The sequence below is a fragment of the Myotis yumanensis genome, unplaced genomic scaffold, assembly GCF_028538775.1.
Source record: "Myotis yumanensis isolate MYYU_CA2020_CCGP unplaced genomic scaffold, mMyoYum1.0.hap1 SCAF_1, whole genome shotgun sequence".
Taxonomy (NCBI): domain Eukaryota; kingdom Metazoa; phylum Chordata; class Mammalia; order Chiroptera; family Vespertilionidae; genus Myotis; species Myotis yumanensis.
The window spans coordinates 25774664-25795236 of NW_027223752.1; the positions used below are offsets into that span (position 1 = coordinate 25774664).

Consider the following 20573-nt stretch of genomic DNA (forward strand, 5'->3'; position numbering starts at 1 on the left):
TGCCAAGACCCCATGGCACAAAATGCAGCCCACAGCCCAGCCCAGCCTGGAAATGGTTGCTGTGTGTGCCAGGTAATGATGTCATGTAGCAACTCCCAGCTTCCTCTCCCCAGCAACTAGCCTTTTTAAAGTTTCTTCAGCCCTGAAACACAACTTGCTTTATAGCCAGGTGCAAACATTTTACAGTTTAACCAAATGTTTGTGAAGTGTTTTCACGTGCCTCATCTCATTTGATCCTCACAGAAGTCTTGGGGTAGGTAGATAGGAGATTCGGTAGAATCCTATTTTCTTTTCATTAGCCAGAAAACAGAGATTTAGAAAGTTTAGAATCTTGACCCAATTGAAAATAAGTAAGAAATGATGGACCTTTAAAATGACTTCATGTTTTCTCACTGCGCGGAATATAGTTAAACACTGCTGCAGTTAAATATTTTACCCTTTGTTCTTCCTGTGTGACCTACAATAATAATCTGCTTCCTGTTGATATTTACTGCTGTGTTGCTGACAATTACCTGAAAGAGAAGTTGGGATGCTTCACTGGGCTGGAAAAAGTTTAGCTAAATCAGAAATTAAGCAAGTCTAATTAAGCAAGTTTATTTTATATATATATATAAAAGGCTATGTTGACTCACACATGCACAATCCATATAAAGCTCTTGCTGGCGCCAATTGCACCTGTGTCTTGATCTGTCATTGTTGACCATGAATTTGGTTGACACTTCTATTATAGAGAAAAGGGCGAATAACGATATTAACATATTTCTTCTAATTAATTTTCTTTCAATGTGCACAAATCCATGCACCAGGACACCAGTATATTTAATAAAATGAGAGTGAGCTCTTCTAAAAAGGCATGAACCTCCCACAGGGCCTAAATCATATTCACAGTGAAGTATCTGGCACACAGGTCAGTGCCTAGAACATATTGGGAGCCTTAATATATATTTAATAATTTTAATTATTAAATGAAAAAAAAGCGTTATGGAGAAAAACACAGAAGGCTGAGAAATCCACTGTGCCGAGAGGAGGTATGAAGTCTTTGCAGATCAGATACTATGGAGTGAATTGACAAGTGAAAAATGAGTAGAAATCTATCAAACAAAAGATTTTCCCAATATTCCCAATCAAGGGACCAGTACATATTAAAAGTCATGAAGTTTTGAAAGGGGCTAGTGAGGACTGAGGCTAAAACACTGAATGGGAGCCACATGTAAAGGAAATCTATGTCAACTCTTCATCCATCCATTCATCAAATGTTTATGGAAACTCTCCTTGCTAGTCACTTTTTTAGGCACCAGATATATGACCATGAACAAGGTTGACAATGTCTCTGTTCTTACAGCTTACAGTCTATACACACAAAATGGAATTTCATTGAGGTATCTGTGCTATAATAAATAGAAAACAAGATGTTATGCTGGGGAGGGATTTGAAGGAGTGCATTTTAGCCTTGGTCATTAGAAGGGGCTCTTGACGAGATGAAATGAAGTTGAAGCCTGGTGTTATAAAAAGAAGGAATGACCATGTAGCAATCTGAATGAAAATAAAAAAATATATATATTTCAAAGAGAAGGTCCTATGGTAAGAACAAGACTGGCTCAAGCAATCAAAAAAACAACAACAAAGCCATGGTGGTGGTCAAAGATCATGTTAAGAAATGAAGTCCAAAGTCAGCAATAAGCAAATGTTTCCATAAACATTTGATGAATGAATGGATGGATAGTTGACATAGGTTTCCTTTACATGTGGCTCCCACTCAGTGTTTTAGCCTCAGTCCTCAATAGCCCCTTTCAAGAAGGCAAGGGGTTAGCTTTTGTTCTAGTACAGAATGAGTAAGTGATCTGATTGGACTCCATCCTGTAGGCCAGGAGAAGTCCATGAAAGAATGGCATGATCCGATTGGTACTTCAGATGGAGGCTCCATTAGTGAGCAGAGCATGGGCAGGAAGGGCAATAGGAGGCTTAGGAAGGTCTATTAGTGAGGCTGTTGCAACTGTCCAGGTGACATGGTTAAGCTTGCTATGACGATGGAAAGGATAGATCTAAGCATCACTTTAAAGGATTTGTAACCTCATTGTAAGCCTTTAAGTAAAGGGGTCCATGTTTAAATCAATTATCCACTGCAGAGCCTCATCCAGGGCTTGCATTGTTCATTGTAAGATCTCAGTAATTAAGTGTGAAGTATAATTAAGGTGTACCACAACTTCTCTGTCCTAACCATTCTTCTGCATACACTCTTTTCTCAGTTCTCTTCCTTTCTTCTGCTGGAAAGCCCAGAAATTCTAAGTCATGCAAAGTGAAGTGCACAGAAGCTGGGTGGCAGTTTCTGCTCTGTCATGTAATACTTGAATGACTTCAGTCAAGTCATTTATGCCTCTTTAGTTCTGATTACATCAGCTTTAAAAAGATGCTGAGGCTAACAATCATATAACTTGTCCTGCTGCTGCAGAGAAGTGGGGTGAGGATCAAAAGAGATCCTGAATTTTCTCAGCAATACTGTGAAACATTATTTTACAAATACCAAGCAATTTTAGAGAAATATACCAAAACTATGTCAATTACAAGGGGAAACTGTCCAAAACTTTAAATACTAATTTCAGGTGTAGTGTTTAATAGCGAATGAATTGCAAACATCTTGAGAACCTTATGTGCTAACCATCTAGGGTAATTAAAGAGGAAATAGTCACAGAAAAACAAACTTTCCGACCACTCAGTGTCATCCTCCTAAACCGAAGGACAACCTTCAGATACTTCTTTTTTGGACAAATTAAAGCTTTTCTTTTCATGACAAACCATCTTCAGTCACGGGCTCCTTGGGTAGTTAATGGTATCTTGTGATGATCCTTAACACTCTCCTCTCATTTTACTCTTGATTAAAAAGAAAGAAAGTGTGGGATCTAAGCCCTTGACTGATTTGCACTTCAATTTAATTTCTCCCGTTCTCTTTCCTCTTTCCTTTCACTGGATGAAAACTTCCATGTAATTAGGCTCAAAAACACTCATCAAATGGTTTGATTGAACTGTGGCACACTGAAGCTCTCTTGGAGGCTGCTGGGGTAGAGAGAGGGCAGGGCACCCTGGGAGGGAGTGCCATTCCTGGGATGGCATGGGCTCTGTGTTCTGTGATGGCAGTTAAGGGAAATGGTGTGAGGGTCTGGAGTAACTCGGCTGTCACTCTCTCTGATCCTTTTCTGCTGATATATTACTCTGGAAACTCTACTCTCTCAGTCTCCTTGTCCTCAGCCAAACAGGTGGCACCTGGAAAGCTTAAGCACTAATACGTTGTAGCAGAAAGAGGACTAAACAGAGAATCCAGAAACATAGGTTTTAGCCTTAACGTGTCCCTAACTTGAAAAGTATGATTTGGGAACCATCCACCAACTAACTCCCAGGCTCTTAGTTTCTTTGCATGAAAAATAATTTGATTGGAAAAGGTCCCTCAAAACCTCTTCCAAGTCCAGTGTTTGATAATAACATAAATGCAATGCAGTTTTTGAATCCAATAAAAGTCTTTCATCAGAAAATTTTACTGGCATCCTCTCAGGGCCTGGTGTTCAGATGGGATGTCTACCTCTAAGTTACTGTTATTGAGCTACCTTGCACAGGAAAATGAAGGCTCACTATCTCAGAATTGTCAGAGTGTTTTTTCTTACATGATAGGTGATCTAATAAGTTTTTAATAACTGAAAGATGATGGGTATAACAGCACACACATAAAGTGACCCACTGGCATAGAAAACCAAGAAATAGGAAACATCTAAAAGAGAGGAATTGGCTACAGAGGGCCAGGGCTCCAGGTTTATATTCCTAATTCACATCAAAGCTGCCCCTCTCTCAGATTATAACTGACATGTTAATTTGAGCTCCCATGAAACAATGCACTGATAAATGGCATCAGGGCAGTAAGAAGCAGGGACTGAAGCATCCCTACACCTGTAATGCACAGCAGGCTGAGTTCTCATGTCTAATCTTTACATTCCAGGTCAGGAGCTAATCAATTTGCTCTCAGGACCTTTATGCTACATTATTTTTTTTTATGACTCATACATTCACCCATACGTGCACGAACACACACATTCACCTGCATTGAAAACCATTGTCATTCTTGAAAGATTTATTTCATTAGTTTTACCCTCAAAATTAATGAACTTCCCACCATATATATGAAGGGCCAAGAATAAAAGTAGATTCAAAGGTGATTTAGTAGGAGTGAAGAGGTATAAATTTTGCCTATTGGTGGTGATAGAAAGATGAATATCAAAATTGCAATGACAAAGTGGTCAGGCCACTTTAAGATCATTAATTATAATCCTTTCATTTTTCAGTTGAGAACTAAAACCAGGAAGGTTTGGAGGTTTGCCTAGAATTATAATGTGAGGCAAAAGCCCATAGCAACTGTTGGAAACCAAATTTTCTGATAAATTAGTTTCTTACAGTGAATCAGAATGAGGTGGGTGAGTCACTAACGGGCTCCCTCATCAACAGAGTGGGTCCCTCATTCCTGGATCCTTGACTGAATATGTAACCACTCTCCACCAGCTGACCCTGGAACTTCTATGTGTTTCTAAAGGCATTTCAGAAAGCACAAATAATTGCCTATAATGATAAAATAGGGCTTGTGAATATAGCCAAGTGCTCTCAGCAGCTGCTTTCAACACCAGAGAACAGATTTTACCTTTGCACAGATTACCTGACCTAAAACTTCAATAAGTTCAAGGAATTAACTGCTTAGGAGGCAGAAGAACTCAAGTGAACTGCCTAACTCTCTGAGGCTCAATTTATTTTCTTGCAAATTCATGATAATATTAGTACCCTATTTGAAGGATAGTTGGTAAAGATTAAAAGAGGTAAGTTAAAGCATTTAGCTCAGTACCTGACCCAAAGTAAGTGCATACTGATTTTTTTGAAAATATTCATTGTCCCCATAATTAATATTGGCTCTAGGTAGAATATAAAAGCCCTTTAAAAAGAGCCAGGTATTGCATTTGCAAATACTACTTTGAGAATTTTCCCACCATCCTATCTAATAAAAGAGTAATATGCAAGTTGAACATCACTCCAACACACAAGATGGTCGCCCCCATGTAGTCAAAGATGGCTGTCCCATGTGGACACAAGATGGCCTGCAGGAGAGGACAGTTAGGGGTGACCAGGCCTGCAGGGGAGAGCAGTTGGGGATGACCAGGCCAGCAGGGGAGGGAAGTTAGGGGCTATCAGGCCAGCAGGGGAGCAATTAGGTGTCGATCAGGCTGGCAGAGGAGTGGTTAGAGGATGATCTGGCTGGCAGGCAAAAGCAGTTAGGGGCAATCAGGGAGGCAGGCAGGCGAGCGGTTGGGAGCCAGCAGTCCTGGATTGTGAGAGGGATGTCCAACTGCCCATTTAGGCACAATCCCCAGGATCGGGCCTAAATGGGCAGTTGGACGTCCCTCGAGGGGTCCCAGATTGGAGAAGGTGCAGACTGGGCTGAGGGACCAACACCACCTTCCCCCATGCACAAATTTCATGCACTGGGCTTCTAGTCCCAGATAATATTGCATAAATATTTAAATGTTAAAAACGCAGATCTGAATTTAAACTGTTTAGGTGTCCAACTTGGTTCTGTCATGTATTACCTTTATGACTTTAGACAATTAACTCAAACATTCTGTGCTTCAGTGTTTGCATTTGTAAAATGGGAAAACAACTGTACCTACCTCATAGGAGAAGTAAATAAACTAAGACTTTTAGTATAATGTCAGACATATTGAAAGAACTAAAAATGATATATTATTATAATTATTATTATTTAGAGTAAATGAGATACTGTCATTCTTGTAGAAGTACAGAGGTCTCCTTTCTTAGTTTATTTTTAAAAGATTGAATTACCATTAATGAACACTCAAAGATATCCACCCAAATATGCAGAAATGGTGGTTCATGGAAAGAAGTTTAAAATAGTCATTTCAAGGACAAAGATATATAATAAAACCTCAACTATCTGAACTACAGGACTCTCCCTTCACCCAATTTATTCAGGAGGCTAAATTTTCCCAACAACTGAGATTTAACTCTTTAATCATCCTCTCAAACTTTTAATCAATCAGAATGCTGCTAAAATGGGCCCCAAGAATCCAAGAAGGCCTTGCTTTGTTTTATCTGTGATCTAATTTTTCATGAGGGCCTTTAGGGTTTTATGAAAACCAGGGGTTCAAAACAACTGAAGTGGCTGAGATAGCTATCACTTACAAAGAAGCCCCAAAGCCTTTGTGTCCATCACCACTTGCTCATGAAAAGTCTGGGATTTCAGACCAGGAATTAAATGAACTAACGGTGGAAGCACATTTGATATTTTCAACCAGAGTGGGGCCTTTCATCTAGAGCCACTGAGGCAAGGACAAGTCTGGGGGAGCTAGCTATTTGCTTGTCATTGACCTCATTCTGAAGATAACTGTCTGCCCAAAGGCCTGGCCATGAACCTGTGAGCCACCGCTATGCACTGCGACATGTCTCACAAGCTTTTCATTATCCGTGGAGCAATTTCAAATTTTAAAAAGTGCTCATTTCTCTCTTTCTACCTCCTTGTTTGTGTGTCTGCAGACAGCCAGACCCTGCCTCTCTCCCTTCTATGACAACATCAAGTGACAAAAGGTGCAAGGCAAATAAATGTTAAGTAAAACATCGCCATGTTCAGTTAAATGCTGTGTTCCATCAAGCCTCTCTACTGCCTAGCAACCGTGGTGGCTCACCCTGAGTTCATTTTCATTTCCATGTGCCACACGGAAAAGCAGCCTAAATATATACCCCCAGTCCTGAAGCATATAATCTGTAAACTATAGGAACAGGCGGATCATTTCCATTAGTTTGCTATGTAGCAAAAACCACAATTTGCACCCAAAGTGTGTAATTATATTCAAATTCTGGAAGACTGCCTCAGAAATAGTTGAAATTCATAGTTTGGGGGAAAGTCACCCAGGAGTATTACACAGTTGTGTTTTAACGTGGGAAGGTGGTAGGGATATTTCAAAACAGCAAGACAAAGGAGGGTGAGAACAGTATCTCAGAAAATGTAGTTCATTGGTTTCTAAGGCTTTCATGTTCAAATAGCCACTCAAAAGCTGGTAAGCAAGGGGTGGAGACTGGGGCAGAGAATAGGTCTTGAACAATAACTCAGTTGTGGCATCCAGATGGGAAATAGAGACAGGTGACTACACAGGCCATTTTCCCTTCTTTCTAACAAGTGAGCCCCGACCAGGACAGGCAGCATCTCCCTGCACAGAAATCTGAATCTGAGCTTTTTTTTTTTTTTTTTTTTTCCACACAGAGGAAACCTCGGAACACCTCAAGAAGCCCTACCTCTTGGCTCAAAGCCAGGCACCTATTAGGAGAATTCATATGAAAAATTAATCTTTACAAAAGGCCAGACAAGTCCAACACTGGCGGAATCCATTCCTGTAGGACCTGATCTGGTTAAGGAGCAATCTGCAGGAAGAGAGGTGGGAGACCATGTTGCAATTGGAGATAGGGTCTTGAAGAGGTGAGCAGTTGGCTTTTGTGCAGTAAGTGAAAGAAGGGTGATGAACGTGGAGTCAGACTGCCCAGTTCCCATCTGAATCCAACGCTGACTAGATGCCCTTGGCCAAGTCCCCAATTTGCCCATCTGAAATATCAGGTGATCAGATAATCCCTAAGGTACCTATTATCCCTGAAGTATCAAGTTGGTGTGCTTTGAGGGATCCAGGATATTCCCTACTCTTTGCCTCATTTATAAACTACCATCCCTTATTCTCCTGGTAAATGGGAATCAATCATGTGGCACCTCACTCAATCATTTACTTATTCATTCAAAAAACATCTATCAGGTGTGAAAATTTGATCTGTCTGCTCTTTTTAATTAGTATCTCCTTGGGTCAGAATTTATTTATTATGAATGGGATACTCTCTTAGACATTTTGGAAAGGTGTGTCAAATACATTAATTGGAATGCTTCGTTAATCTATTCACTCTATTCCTGATGAAAGAGCTTGCTGGGTTTGTTTTCTGCCTGTTTCTTGAGATAATGGGCTGGTGGTATTGCAGACAGAACAAGAGCCTTGTGGTCAGAACGGGTCTGAATCCTGGCTCTACCACTACATTACATTAGTCAAGCCACTAAAGCTGCCTGAGTCTCACTGCTTTCATTTATGAAATGGTAGTAACCTTATTCATGGCAAAGGCGTGTGAGGATTAAATGAAATCATACATGCAAAGTCCTGGAAGGGAGCCGGGTGAAGAGTTAGGTGTGCATAATATGTTGGTGTATGATCCAGGCAAGCCTTTCAAAACTAACTACAAATGTAAATAGAAATAAACCACTTGGTCTTTATAAATGCATTTGCTATTCTACCCTGGACTCTGATAGGGCTAAACACAGCAGAGCTGCTTAAACACAACACAGAGCTCCTTTCTAGTATTAATAAGGTGTGTTTAAATGAAAGCCGAGTTCTCCCCCTCTTGTCGTGACTCTGCGGTAAAGTTGGATTGTGGGCTTTAGAACATCACAGTGTGCCACTCTTGTACATTATGCTGCTTCTGTCAGAGTGGAAAAGATAAAAGCGTGGCTTGTGGCTTTGGAATAACTTATTATGACAGCCAAGAAAACAGAACTATAAAGTACTGGAAGACCTGTGAGCTCAGGTTTAAGATACACAGTGGTGTCTTTAAAGACATACAGCTTGGAAAATCATGCAGACTGAGTGCTGAGAGCCATTTGGAGAGATCATCTAACTCAACCCTCTCATTGCAGAAATGAGGCAAAAATTAAAAAGACAGTTTTCCCCAGCGTAATGTGGTATCATGCGACTACACACCACACAGAAAACTACATGTAAAAGAAAAAGGATAGGTTGAGAGATCAAGATATCCTACATAATGTCTACATGATAAAAGATTAATACAATTTAAAAAAAATAATAATTTCATATTTAAAGTCACAGGGTGGGTCAGGGAGAAAACTAGGAGTAAGATCTATGTCCCAGCATAACATCTTATCCATAAGAACACTGATTTTACATTTGGGCTCCACAAAGTCAACTCTAAGGGTTCCAGCATCATAATGTGCTTCCACTTCCCTTGTAACCCTTGAGTCCTGGTAAGTAAAAGTACCAGAAATATCATATAAGGAGTTGTCCATTTTCAGATCTGAAAATGGTAGTCCTAAAAGATCTGTCTTTTCCTAGTATAAACTAGATTATGACTTATAGTTTTTAATGGCTACTAGGCATCATAAAGGAATGTTTAAATTCTATACAAGTTTGCTAGAAACAAAATCCAATTCTAAATTTCCAAAAAGGCCTCAGAATATTTCTTGGAGTCCTCACATCCCTTTCCCTTCACCAAATTGCTGAGCTTCTAATCAGTTTGTTATAATTTCTTATTGTAGGCTAACATTTCCCTGGCATGGATTTCTACATGTTATCAAAAAGCAAAAACTGATCACATATATAATTTTCTCTTAGTGTCAAAAATGAGGAAATGCAAGTTAAGGCTTTCTCCTTTACATTTCCCTAAAGAAGTAGTGAGTAAATGAAGTAACCCATAGAGGGCAAAAGTGTTACTCCGGTAGGGAAATGAAGATTGGAATATTTGTGTTCTTTTAGCTCAAACTACCAACCAGCAAACAGTCAACACTGAAGCTCAGATTTATATAAGCAACTGAAAGAATGTCCTCATTGAAATATTTCTTCTAAAGTATTTAATCTCCACACAGTGTTTTACAATGTACTTATTCAACTTCCCACACAATTCTGTGACATATGTATGTTATTATTATTGCCATTCTCCATGAAAAAATGAAGACATTGAGTCTTAGACAAGCCTTGTGACTTATCCAGGTTCACAACATTCCTAAGCGACAGAAAAAAGATTGGGATGTATTTCCTCCAGCCAATCCTGTGAGTGATGGCTCCCACCCGACCTAACACTACACTGCCTGTTAGAACTCTGTTATCATAATAAATATCTTCATATTCTTAAAGCACATATTCTTAAAATCATTTTTCAGAAGTATCTGAATGCAGAAAAAACAAAACAATCTGTTTCCTTTCCCTAAAGAGTTAAATACCTTGCTTGGGATTTATAACTGCAAGGGTATTACAATTACAAGACATTTCTTCAGTCATCTCACCCAAACCTCATAATCATGTCATGAAGGAGACAGATTTTTGCATATTTATAGTTTAAAATGAACTTTCACAACATAAAAATCCAACAGAAAAAAAAAGAAATTGATACTTATTTTTTCAGCTGCCAAAAACATGGTTATTTCTACTAATTAAATCTGCTCTTAGTCAATGAAAGATGAGATGTGAAAGGAGTTGGTGGTGTGTGTCTAGGAAAAGAAAATAGTGAGCAACTGTAGTTCATAAAGGAAGACCCTGCAAGGGCAGGAATGTCCCTGACCTGGGATGGCAGCAGGTCAAGAAGAGAGAGCTTTAGAATGTGGACATTGGAGTCTGTCTGCAGAGCATGTGGCTATAGTCAGAATTAGTATACAAGCACATCAAGGTGCAGACTCAGTCACACAAGATCAACTAGAAGGAAAGCAAACACAAGTGTTAACTGAACCTGCTGGTGCTGTGTTCTCCGTATATATATTGTACATCAATAGAATATTTCCTCTTGAGGCACCATCTTATCAATTTTGTAAATTGCTACCATTGTTCCTGAAGGTTTTATTTTTTCATTGTGAAAGTTTGAGTTCAATAGAGATTCACAGAATAGTACAAATTTACTTCTTTCCCAATGACAGAGTCTGGGAAAAGGGGAAGGAGAAGGAGTATCATGGGCTAATTTATGCCACCCTCCAAAAAAAAATTATACATTGGAGCCCTGACCCCCAGTGCTTCAGATTGTGACTGTATTTGGAGATAGTGCCTTTTAAAAGGTGATAAAGCTAAAATGAGACATTTGGGTGAGCCTTAACCAATAGGACAAGTGTCCTTATAAGAAAAGGAAATTTGAACATATAGGGAAATGTCAGGGGTGCATGAACACAGATGAAAAGCCATATGAGGACACAATGAGAAAGAATCAATCTACAAGTGAAGAAGAGAGAGTTCAGAAGAAACCAAATCTACTGACACCATCATCTTGGACTCCTAGCCTTCAGAGCTGTGAGAAAATAGGTTTCTGTGGTTTAACCCACCAGGCTGTGATTTTATTTAAGGTAGCCCTAACAAATTAATACTGGAAGGGAAATATGAATAAGTTCATGGTTTGTCTTCAAACATTTGCTTCCCTCCCAGATGACACAAGGTCCAGAGAGGCAAGCTTTCTGAGATCTGGTAAATTCATTCACTAAAATGTAAAATGAAATGTGTTGCTTCTTCCAGATTTAAAAAAATCAGACAATAAAGGAATAAAATTTTTACTATGGAATTCCAGCCATCCATTAGTTTGGTAAGGATTCCCCTGACCCTGAAAAGAATTGTTCCAATGATCTCATCTCCTCTCCCTATGATATGGCAGCCCTCAGCTTCACTCCAACCAATGATCAACATTGAAAGTCCTAAAGAAACATACCCTACAACATTACAAACTTCCTATGCTGGTTTATTAAGAACATATTAATCTCCAGACCTACCACTTGCCAACAAATTTTAGAGAAGAAAAACAATGCATCTGGAGGAGAGAGAAAAGGAGAAACTGATTTAATTAATTTATCACCAAGGCCAAAGGCATATACATCTTATCATTTTATCTGTCAACCAACACTATGAATTATTCAGCAAACTGAATCCCAAGAAGGAAGGGGGAGAGAAAGTGGTTAGAAAGCAGCTGGCGGAGCAGAAGAAACTGCTCAATAGATCAGAGCAAAACAAGCCCCATGGCTGGGAAAACTTGAGGCAGTTGTCTGTGACAATGAATGAGCAGTCTAATTCCTTACAAGAAGGTCCTGGCTAATATGCCACAAGTGGGACCACCATCACTTCTGCTACGATGATTCAGATAGGATATATATCCCTCCCCACACACACACACACCCTAGTTTCTGAGCAAGAGACTTTCCTCTAAATATATTGTGGTACTTTCCCTTTTAAAGTTGAGTTATGTTCTCTATTAGTTCTCCCAAATGCCTTGAGTCAAGAAAGTCTGTTATATTATGGAGGATAAAATGCAAGACACATACTAGACCCAGGATCCTTAGAGAAACCTGTTTTCTAAACTCTAAGTATTAAAGCATTTATCTTTAGACAGATAGACATTGGACTTATTAAAGGCAAGTGAGAGGAAAAGAAATATACAAAACTCCCAAGGTCAGTAAACAAATGTATTTTAGTATTTATGTGTCCTATACCACTAAACTACTTAGGAGCTTTGATAAGCATGATATTTAAGTATGGTAATAAAGTTAAGGATGAAAAATACCTGTAGGGGTAACTGGAATAATAGAAAAATGTAAATTTTCATTTTATAAAGGAATAATTTATATCAATTAATATGGTGTGATATCTGGGTCCCCCCCCCATTTTTTACGTGACAGAAGCACTTATCTTAAATGATCAAAATACTTCTGAAATTCTCCCTAGCTGAACACCACAATATCTCAGTAGTTTTATATCCTTAGCAAATAGCACGCAGACTGGCACATAGTAAATACTCAAGGTTGATTGAATGACTATTGAATAGATCACAAAAGAAAGACGGGAACCTCAGAGAAGGGGAGAAGCTTACCAGATTCCAGTTCACAGGATACTTAATTAATTCTCTCCTGAGACACAGTCCTAACTGGAGACTATTTTGGGGTGCCCCAGGCAGGTGTGACTTTGTCTCCGCAACCCATAAAGGAGCTTGGCCTTTTCTAGGGGGCCCTGGATAAAGACTGTAGGCAGATCTATACATAATTCTCTAAAGACTGGAACCAAGCCTGGGTAAAAGCTGTCTGGAGAATTTCTGTTTCTTCTATTTGTCTTAGTGTAAATCCCACTATAGGGCAGTTTGGTTTGGAAGAATGTGTGTGTGTGTGTGTGTGTGTGTGTGTGTGTGAACCACTTATTAAAAGGGCAACTCTGAGGAGTTGTCTTCTTAGGAAATGGGCAAGAGTAACAGAAAACAACCAAACAAACAAAATCTCCCTTCAGTCCAAAGAAAGTTCTTGGACTCATGCCTCTAGTGTTTAATTTTATACCAGAACAAAGGGCATTTACTTGTTCACAGACAATGGAGATTGCTGCTTTTAACTCTGGAATAAGGCTGGCAGAAAACTATTAGCAACAACCATTAGTCTCATAGTGCTATGCCTCCTACCACCACCGCCTTCCAAAAGATTTTTAAAAACAATTGCTATTAACTAAGTCTTTGTCTTGGACTAGGGGACTAGCAAGTGTACTTCCAGTAAGAATGAGAGGCAAGTTAGCAAAGCACTGAGGGGGTCTACTGGCCCTTTCAGGACTCAAAAGGTCTCAGTTTGGAAGGGGAACTGGAATCAAAGGTTGTTGATCACTGCTTCTCTTGATTTCCAGCTCAAAAACATTAATTAAATATGAAAGAAGCCTACTTAATATAGATGCATTCAGTCTCCAAGCCCAAATCAATGGGATGGATGGGATTTTAGGATTGAAAGAGGATACTGAAGAGTCAAATTCAGGAGCCTTCCTATCTTAGCCATGCAGACCCCTGAGGAGTTTACTGCATCTTATAGCTCTGATGGATCTGGGGGTCTTAGCTGGGATCTCTAGTCATTTACTTGCTTTGTTCTTCTTTTCCATCATACTGGATCTTATCAGATGCAGGGTAATGAGAAACCAGACTGGGAACCAGTCAGAAAGATTTAGAAGGTACTGAGAAAATGCATACTTGGAGAAGTGAAGTAAATAGAGAAGAATGCTTAACCTCTGCAAGACTCAACACCTTTAGGACAGAGAGAGGGAGAGGGGGGAAAGAGAGAAAGAAAATGGAGGGAGGGAGAGGGATGGGAGGAGAGAGAGAGAGAGAGAGAAACTTGAAAGATTTAGGAACCCCTGGGAAGTAGAGCTCTGTAAATTCCATCACTTAACTCCTAGCTGCTTTTAACCCTTTACATCCTGAACAGGAAACATCCAGACCCTGCCAGCCTCTAACCTCTAATGCATAATCTTCATCTCCCTGCTGATCATTTATGCTAATTAGCAAAATTTAGCTAATTATTGCTGAGTGTTTCCATGTTTAAGTATGGCTCTTAGTAAAAGTCTGTCTGGCTTCCCCCACCCCCCACTTCCCTTCTTTTCTTTCCCACTCTTTACAATCTCACCTCCACTCCTAGTCCCTCTTCCCCTTTGGAGCTAACAGTTTCCATTATCAATGAAATTGCTTTTGCTTTTTGGGTTGGTGTGTTTCTTTCCTCTCCTAGTTTTTTTGTTTGTTTGGGGAGGGAAGCGGGGAGAGGCTGCTGTGCTTTTTTAAAGAAAGCCTATATCAGCCTCAGCAGGAGTCACAGAAAAAACAGCAACCAGATCAAGATCAAGCATTCCCTCCTCCCCACCACCCCCCTCTACCAGCCCTACAAGCTCTGAGCTGTTTGACAACTCCATCAAATGAAATTTAAAGAGAGCCAGAAAGAGCCAGAATATGTGCTGGCATTTTTTCAATGTGCTTCCACTAAAAGCTACAGACAGCACGGAGCAGAAGCCCAGGGCTAGGAGGCAGTGGGAAGAACTGATGTTCCCAATGGGGTCTGCATGCTATAGTTCTTCAAAATACAAGCTAGGGCAGGGGACCTCCGGTGCATTCACTCCTCCAGCTCCCTGGAGGGCTGCTCCTGTAGCCCGGCTCTGTGATTCCTACTCTCCTCGCATTCGGAGTGGAGTGCATAGTAAACAAATAACAAAGCTCTCTCCTTTAGAACATTTTACTACAGCAAGCTCCTACCTTAGAGGCAGACACCACCTTTTTCAAGGCAGCCTGCACAGAGCTGAATATATTTTTAAAAGCCATAGATCTCTTCTTTCAATAGCTATGAAGGGAGGATTTCACATCAGAGGCGCACTGTTTAAACAAGCCCACCCATGCTACCTTCAACTGAAATAGCATTTGCATAAATGGTGGAATTAAAGTTACTATAATTTACACTTGGGTCAATTATAAATGGACTTTGCCTTGTCTATAGATTGCTTCCTCTCTGGTAGCAATATTAGATATGCAGTTTTTATGATAGCTACTCTTTCTATCAAACATGTGGACAAACCTAAAGCTGCCCAGATGAATAATAATGGCCACTGGTTATTAATTATATTTTCTGCCTTCAGCTTCTCTTCCCCCTCCTCGTGACCCTAACCACACAGGCCACTTTCCAGCAGTTCAAACAACTTCTAGCCGAAGACCTAAGAATTCTTGCTATCGGCTATTTCCCCATGACTAGCTCCCAAAGAAGAAGGGTGAAAGCAAGGTGAATGAATGAATTCTCAAAGTGCAGCACTGGGGACTTATCTGTAAGTTGCCTACCATCCTGTGGGAGGGGGCAGTGAAAGGGGTGGAAGGTTGAAAAGGGAGGAGAATGTGGTGTTGGTGCAGGGATGGGTAAGGGAGCCAAGGAGAGGAGAATCCATTAGAGGAAATTGGGGGGCGGGGGCAGAAAGCATTAGCATTAGTCTTTAAGAGGAAACTGGTCATTTTCTTCCCTCATGCACATGTGATGCTTTTCATCATTTAGAATGCCATTTTTCACTCTCTTCCCACCCTTGACATTACCTGAAAGCCCTGAAAGGCGAATGGGTTAAGGAACGGCTATGCCCCATTAAAAGGATAAAGAGCAGAAAAACCCACCGTGCCCTCCTCGCAGGGAAACTGGGGAGCGATAGATAGAAATAGGCACTGAGTGATGCTTGCTGCCATGGAAATGGTGCTCATGCTGAGAGTGAGACCCCGGCGAGGAAGAAGAGGAGGAGGAGGAGGAAGCTACATTAGAGGAACTCCACACAGAACTGATGATACATCCCCAGAAGAGGGACCAGATCCCAAGCGTCCAGGCCGGCCGGCGAGGAGGGCTCCGTCTTGGGTGGATTCTCAGGTGCATGGTCAACGCACTGGACCACTACAGATGGGCAGTTTGAATCCCAGCCAGTGAGTAATAATGAAGTTCATGATGCCCAGGGGCCCATCATAGCAGGAGGAAGACTTGTCCAAATTGTAGAAAGAGGGAAGGAATAAGCACTTTCAAGGCAGGTGATGAATCAGTTAAAAAAAAAAGATACTACTAAAAAAAAAAACAACGTAAGATAGAAGGCAAAAGCCCCCCTTTTCCAGGGGCTTAAATTTAGGACGCCAAAGTCCCCCTGGGTAAAGTAGCCCTCCTAGGGAGCCCCGTAATGCCCAACATGTCACGGGAGGCACTGGGCTTCCTCCTGATCTCTAAGCAACTCAAGTCTGATGACTTAGCTGCATGCTCCTAGAAGCCACATAGAGGAAAGGTGGAAATGAAGGAAGAAGAGCAGGTGGCAGGACACCCAAGTAGGTTCAGGTTAGTTTATCCCAACATCCAAGCAGTTTGAACATTTTTTTTTCCACTTCCATGCGATGCAATGCAGAAGTGCCAAGCAAAAGGGGATGCAGGTGGGAAACTTCTTCACCCGTTTGTAGTTGTCTCGGCGGAAGGGCAGGGAGGCTGTTAACCCTGCACTTTCTGGAAGAGCTCCACGGAGCCTCCGCTGGCTTCCCGGGTTTAGCAGCAGCAGCAGCAGCAGCAGGAGCAGCAGCAGCAGCAGCAGCAGCAGCCGCCGCCGCCGCCGGAGGAAGAGAACCAGGAGGACCGGAGTGAAAGAGGAAAGGCAGAGGAACCCAGCGCAGAGCAGCCAACCAAACCAACGTGGCACGGGGTGGAGAGAGGTGGGTAGGCGAGCAGGGAGAGCAGGAGAGGAGGTGCCCGCGGGCGGGCGCTTGCAAAGTGCGCAGAACTGGGAGGCACAGGTGAAGTGAAGCGAAGAGTTGGGGAGCCAAATTCACAAATGGGCAAGTCATATGCAAATCGCGCACTCCCGAGAGCAAATCAGCGCAGCCCGAGCGCTCTGCCGAGGGACTGGCTGGCTCCGGAGGAAGGCGGGGTGAGCGCCCGGAATCCCAGCCCTCCCCATTCAAATACCCGAGCTAGTCTACACCCCAAGCCTCCCGGCACACACCGCCCCTACTCACACCCACTGCTGCACTCTGCTTCCCTCCCAGCACAGTGAGCTCCAGCGTGTGAGTGCGCGTGAGACTGAGAGACAGACAGAGGGACACTGAGCCGTTTTATCACCCTTTCCTCCTCCTCTCCCAAGCACCTGAAGCCAAACTCTCACGATTAAGGCACCTTTTACAATTCCGAAAGAAAAATGCAGGCAAAGCTGAGGCTGAAGTATCCCCAAATAGAAATAAATATAAACCCCCTGAGTCAGCAGGAGCCAAACGCTGTAGTGGCTGCAGGCAGTGGGCACCTCCCACCCCTCACACTCCCGCCCTGGATGGTGGTCAGCACCTTGGTCAGCACCCTGTGGCCACTCTCCATACAGATGCCTCTCCAGGGGTTAAGATGACCAAGGTCCCAACCCTAGGAGCAAATGGTGGGAACTTTTCACAGTCTCTCTGAAGAGATGTGGTCCCCGGACTCCAGAGGGTGAGGGGTTTGGAAAAGGTAGCTTCCAACCGGGTGGACAGGAAGTGCCTGCATTCAGGAACCAGAAGTTAGGGTCCTAGCTGGCTGTCCTGGTCAAAGAACTTCAGAAGGGGTGATAGTTGAGTCTTCTGGCAGAAGGGGAGTGGGGACCTGTCTAGGACTTTCCTCAGAGACAATGCCCCAGATGGGTGAAGCCTCCCGGCTCCAAGGCATTGGGCAGCAAAGAAAGCACAGCTTTTCCATCCAGGCTGAACCTGCAGGGGAGAGCAGGAGTGGCAGAGAGAGGCTTGGTGCTCCTGTCCTGGCCATCTGTGACTCCAGGAGGAAGCTGACCAGGGTTCTGCCAGGGAACAGTGACATTCTGGACAGGTGGCTTCCACCTCACCCCACCCCCCTTCCTCCTATTCCATCTGATGTGCTGGAAGCACAAACCTAACAGGCAGCCCTCCTAGACCAGAGGGCTTGCTAGCTTTGACTCCTTCCTTCACAGTCACCTTGGCCAATTATATTTTTGGAAGGGGAGAGGGAATTTAAATTATATAATATATACTAGCCACTTGCATATATATGTATATATACACATATATGTGTATATACATATATATATATATATATATATATATATATAGAGAGAGAGAGAGAGAGAGAGAGAGAGAGAGACGGAGGCTGAGAGAAACACAGAGAGAGAAAGAGAGGAGTATTTAGGTGGCATTTTCTTTTTAAAATATATTTTATTGATTTTTTACAGAGAGGAAGGGAAAGGGATAGAGAGTTAGAAACATCAATGAGAGAGAAACATCGATCAGCTGCCTCCTACACCCCCGCCCCCCCCCACTGGCGATGTGCCCGCAACCAAGGTACATACCCTTTACCAGAATCGAACCTGGGACCCTTTAGTCCATAGGTCAATGCTCTATCTACTGAGCTAAACCAGTTAGGGTGGCATTTCTTTTTTAAAGGAGCTGATAGCACCTATTATAGTCCTGCTCTCAAGGACATTTCAAACTCTGTAACTGAGAATAAAGAACAGGGGTTAAGACAGTCCTATTCATCCTTGGGACACCCCAAAGAAGGACTAAGGAAGTTAGCATCATGTGTCTTTCTAACAGATAAAGATACCAAACCTATAGATGTTTTGTCTTCAAAGTCAAATATCAAGTCCATTTCAGATTTATGGTGGTGACTTGGAATTCTGGTTCTGAACTCAATGTTCTCCCAAGGCCCATGTTTTCAGTGGTAAATGCTGCAGAGTCATCCAAACTGCTCTGATTCTCAGCTGTGAGGGGATCTTCTTGGGATCCATCCAGAATCCCTCATTCAATGTCTTTCGTGCCCTTGGGTAGCAGCCAAGAAACACTATGTCTTAAACTAGCAACATGTACCTAGAAACACCACAGCAAGCAACAGGAGTGGTTTATGGAGACTGGATTTAAACCTCAATATCTTGCTCTGTAAAATGTGGATAATGCTTTCCCTCATGAGGTTATTGGGTGTTTTAAATGAGATAACATATATACCGCATCTGGCACAGCACCTGACAGAGTGGCAGTACTCTTTGTTCAATAAAAAATAAGCTAAAATTCCAAGAAGGTTAAGTAGATATTTAGGGTCTAATTATTAGTAGAAAAGTCAGAAGGGAAATTCTTATCCTAAGCATCATCCCTTAAGGTAGATGATAGTTCTTATTCAATCCAACCACCCCTTTTGTCCTCCACATGGAGTCCCACTGCACTTCGGACTCATTCAAACTCTGTAACATGCTTTTAAGATGACTTAAATGACCTGGCTTATGCCTAATTCTCCAAAACCATCTTCTGCCAGATGACCCCTTACTACCCTCCAGTCGCCCATGCCTTCTTTCTGCTCTTTGAATGTGTCAAGTTCTTTCCCCTTTCCAAATTCTAAACCTTTATACTTGCTGGCTCCTCTTGTCTGGAAGATGTTTCTCCCAGATTTTCATGTGATTGGTTCATTTCAGGTGTCACTGGCCTTCATAGAAAGTCAGCCATCAAACCCCTGAAAGGCACTTTGCCTTTTCTATTCCCTTCACAACACTATCCACTTTCTGAAATTATTTTATCTGTGTCTGTTCATAGTCTAGCTAGCTCCTTAATAAGATTGTAAGCTCCCTGAATGCTGAGCTTTTGTCTTATCCCCTACTGTATTTTCTGTATTTGGCACATAGTATATCCTCAGTAAATATTTGTTCAATTAATGAATCCAATGAATTAACTGTCAACCTCATATTCATATGTTCTTATATCATTAGTTTCACTGATGCATTTATCTGCCTTTAGTGACATCGATTCTCAGAGATGCACATTCTCAGAATTGATTAAGTTGACCACCTATCCAAATAACCTTGCCATTCTGTCCTAAATTGGTGCTGAGTGTTGGAGCCTGTCTCTGACTTTGTCCCAGGGAAACATGGGAAGCTTTGCAGGACCTTGCAATTAATTCTCTTCTAGGCAACAAAGCGAAAATAAATCCTTAATGCAGTACAAAATCTGGAAATGCTACTGGCTTGTCACAGCTGGAGCTATTCATTTCACTTGTCATACTTATAATTTATTTATTTACTTTTTTGAAAAATGTCAAAAGAAGTAGCTAAGGATTCCAGGAAGGCTAATTCCATTTGGGGAACCAGTTGAATATTGAGAAAACTTATAAGAGGGCAAATATGAGACTGATTAATTTTTCTTCTTTCACTCCAGAGAGAAAATCCACAGTTCTCCTGATAAAATGCATGTCCTTCTCCATTTAATACATTGATGATTTCTTTTCTTATTTGTTTCTTATCCCTCCTGTCTCTTCCTCTAGTCAGCACATTCCTACCTCAATTTCTTTTTCTAATTCCCATTCTTTTCAGATCTATTAGAGTTTATAATAGGATGCCTTATTAAATATATATATTTAATATATATATATAATTTTATATATATATAATTTTATATATATATAATTTTATATATATATATATATATATATATATATA

At 41.4% G+C, this 20573-nt stretch overlaps 1 protein-coding gene across 20 annotated transcripts in view; it reads right to left on the reverse strand.

The window, feature by feature from the left end:
* Positions 1–20573, reverse strand: part of NRXN3 (neurexin 3) — a 1545560-nt gene that overhangs the window by 509399 nt on the left and 1015588 nt on the right. For 3 of the 20 annotated variants that reach the window (XM_070415811.1, XM_070415803.1, XM_070415750.1), the window contains exon 1: positions 15757–16896. The exons of the other annotated variants lie outside the window; for them this stretch is intronic. In XM_070415811.1, coding sequence (XP_070271912.1) covers positions 15757–16006 — 250 coding nt within the window. In that variant the 5' untranslated portion in view covers positions 16007–16896. Of the gene's footprint in view, positions 1–15756; positions 16897–20573 lie in introns of those variants that run through there. 20 annotated transcript variants of the gene reach the window in all.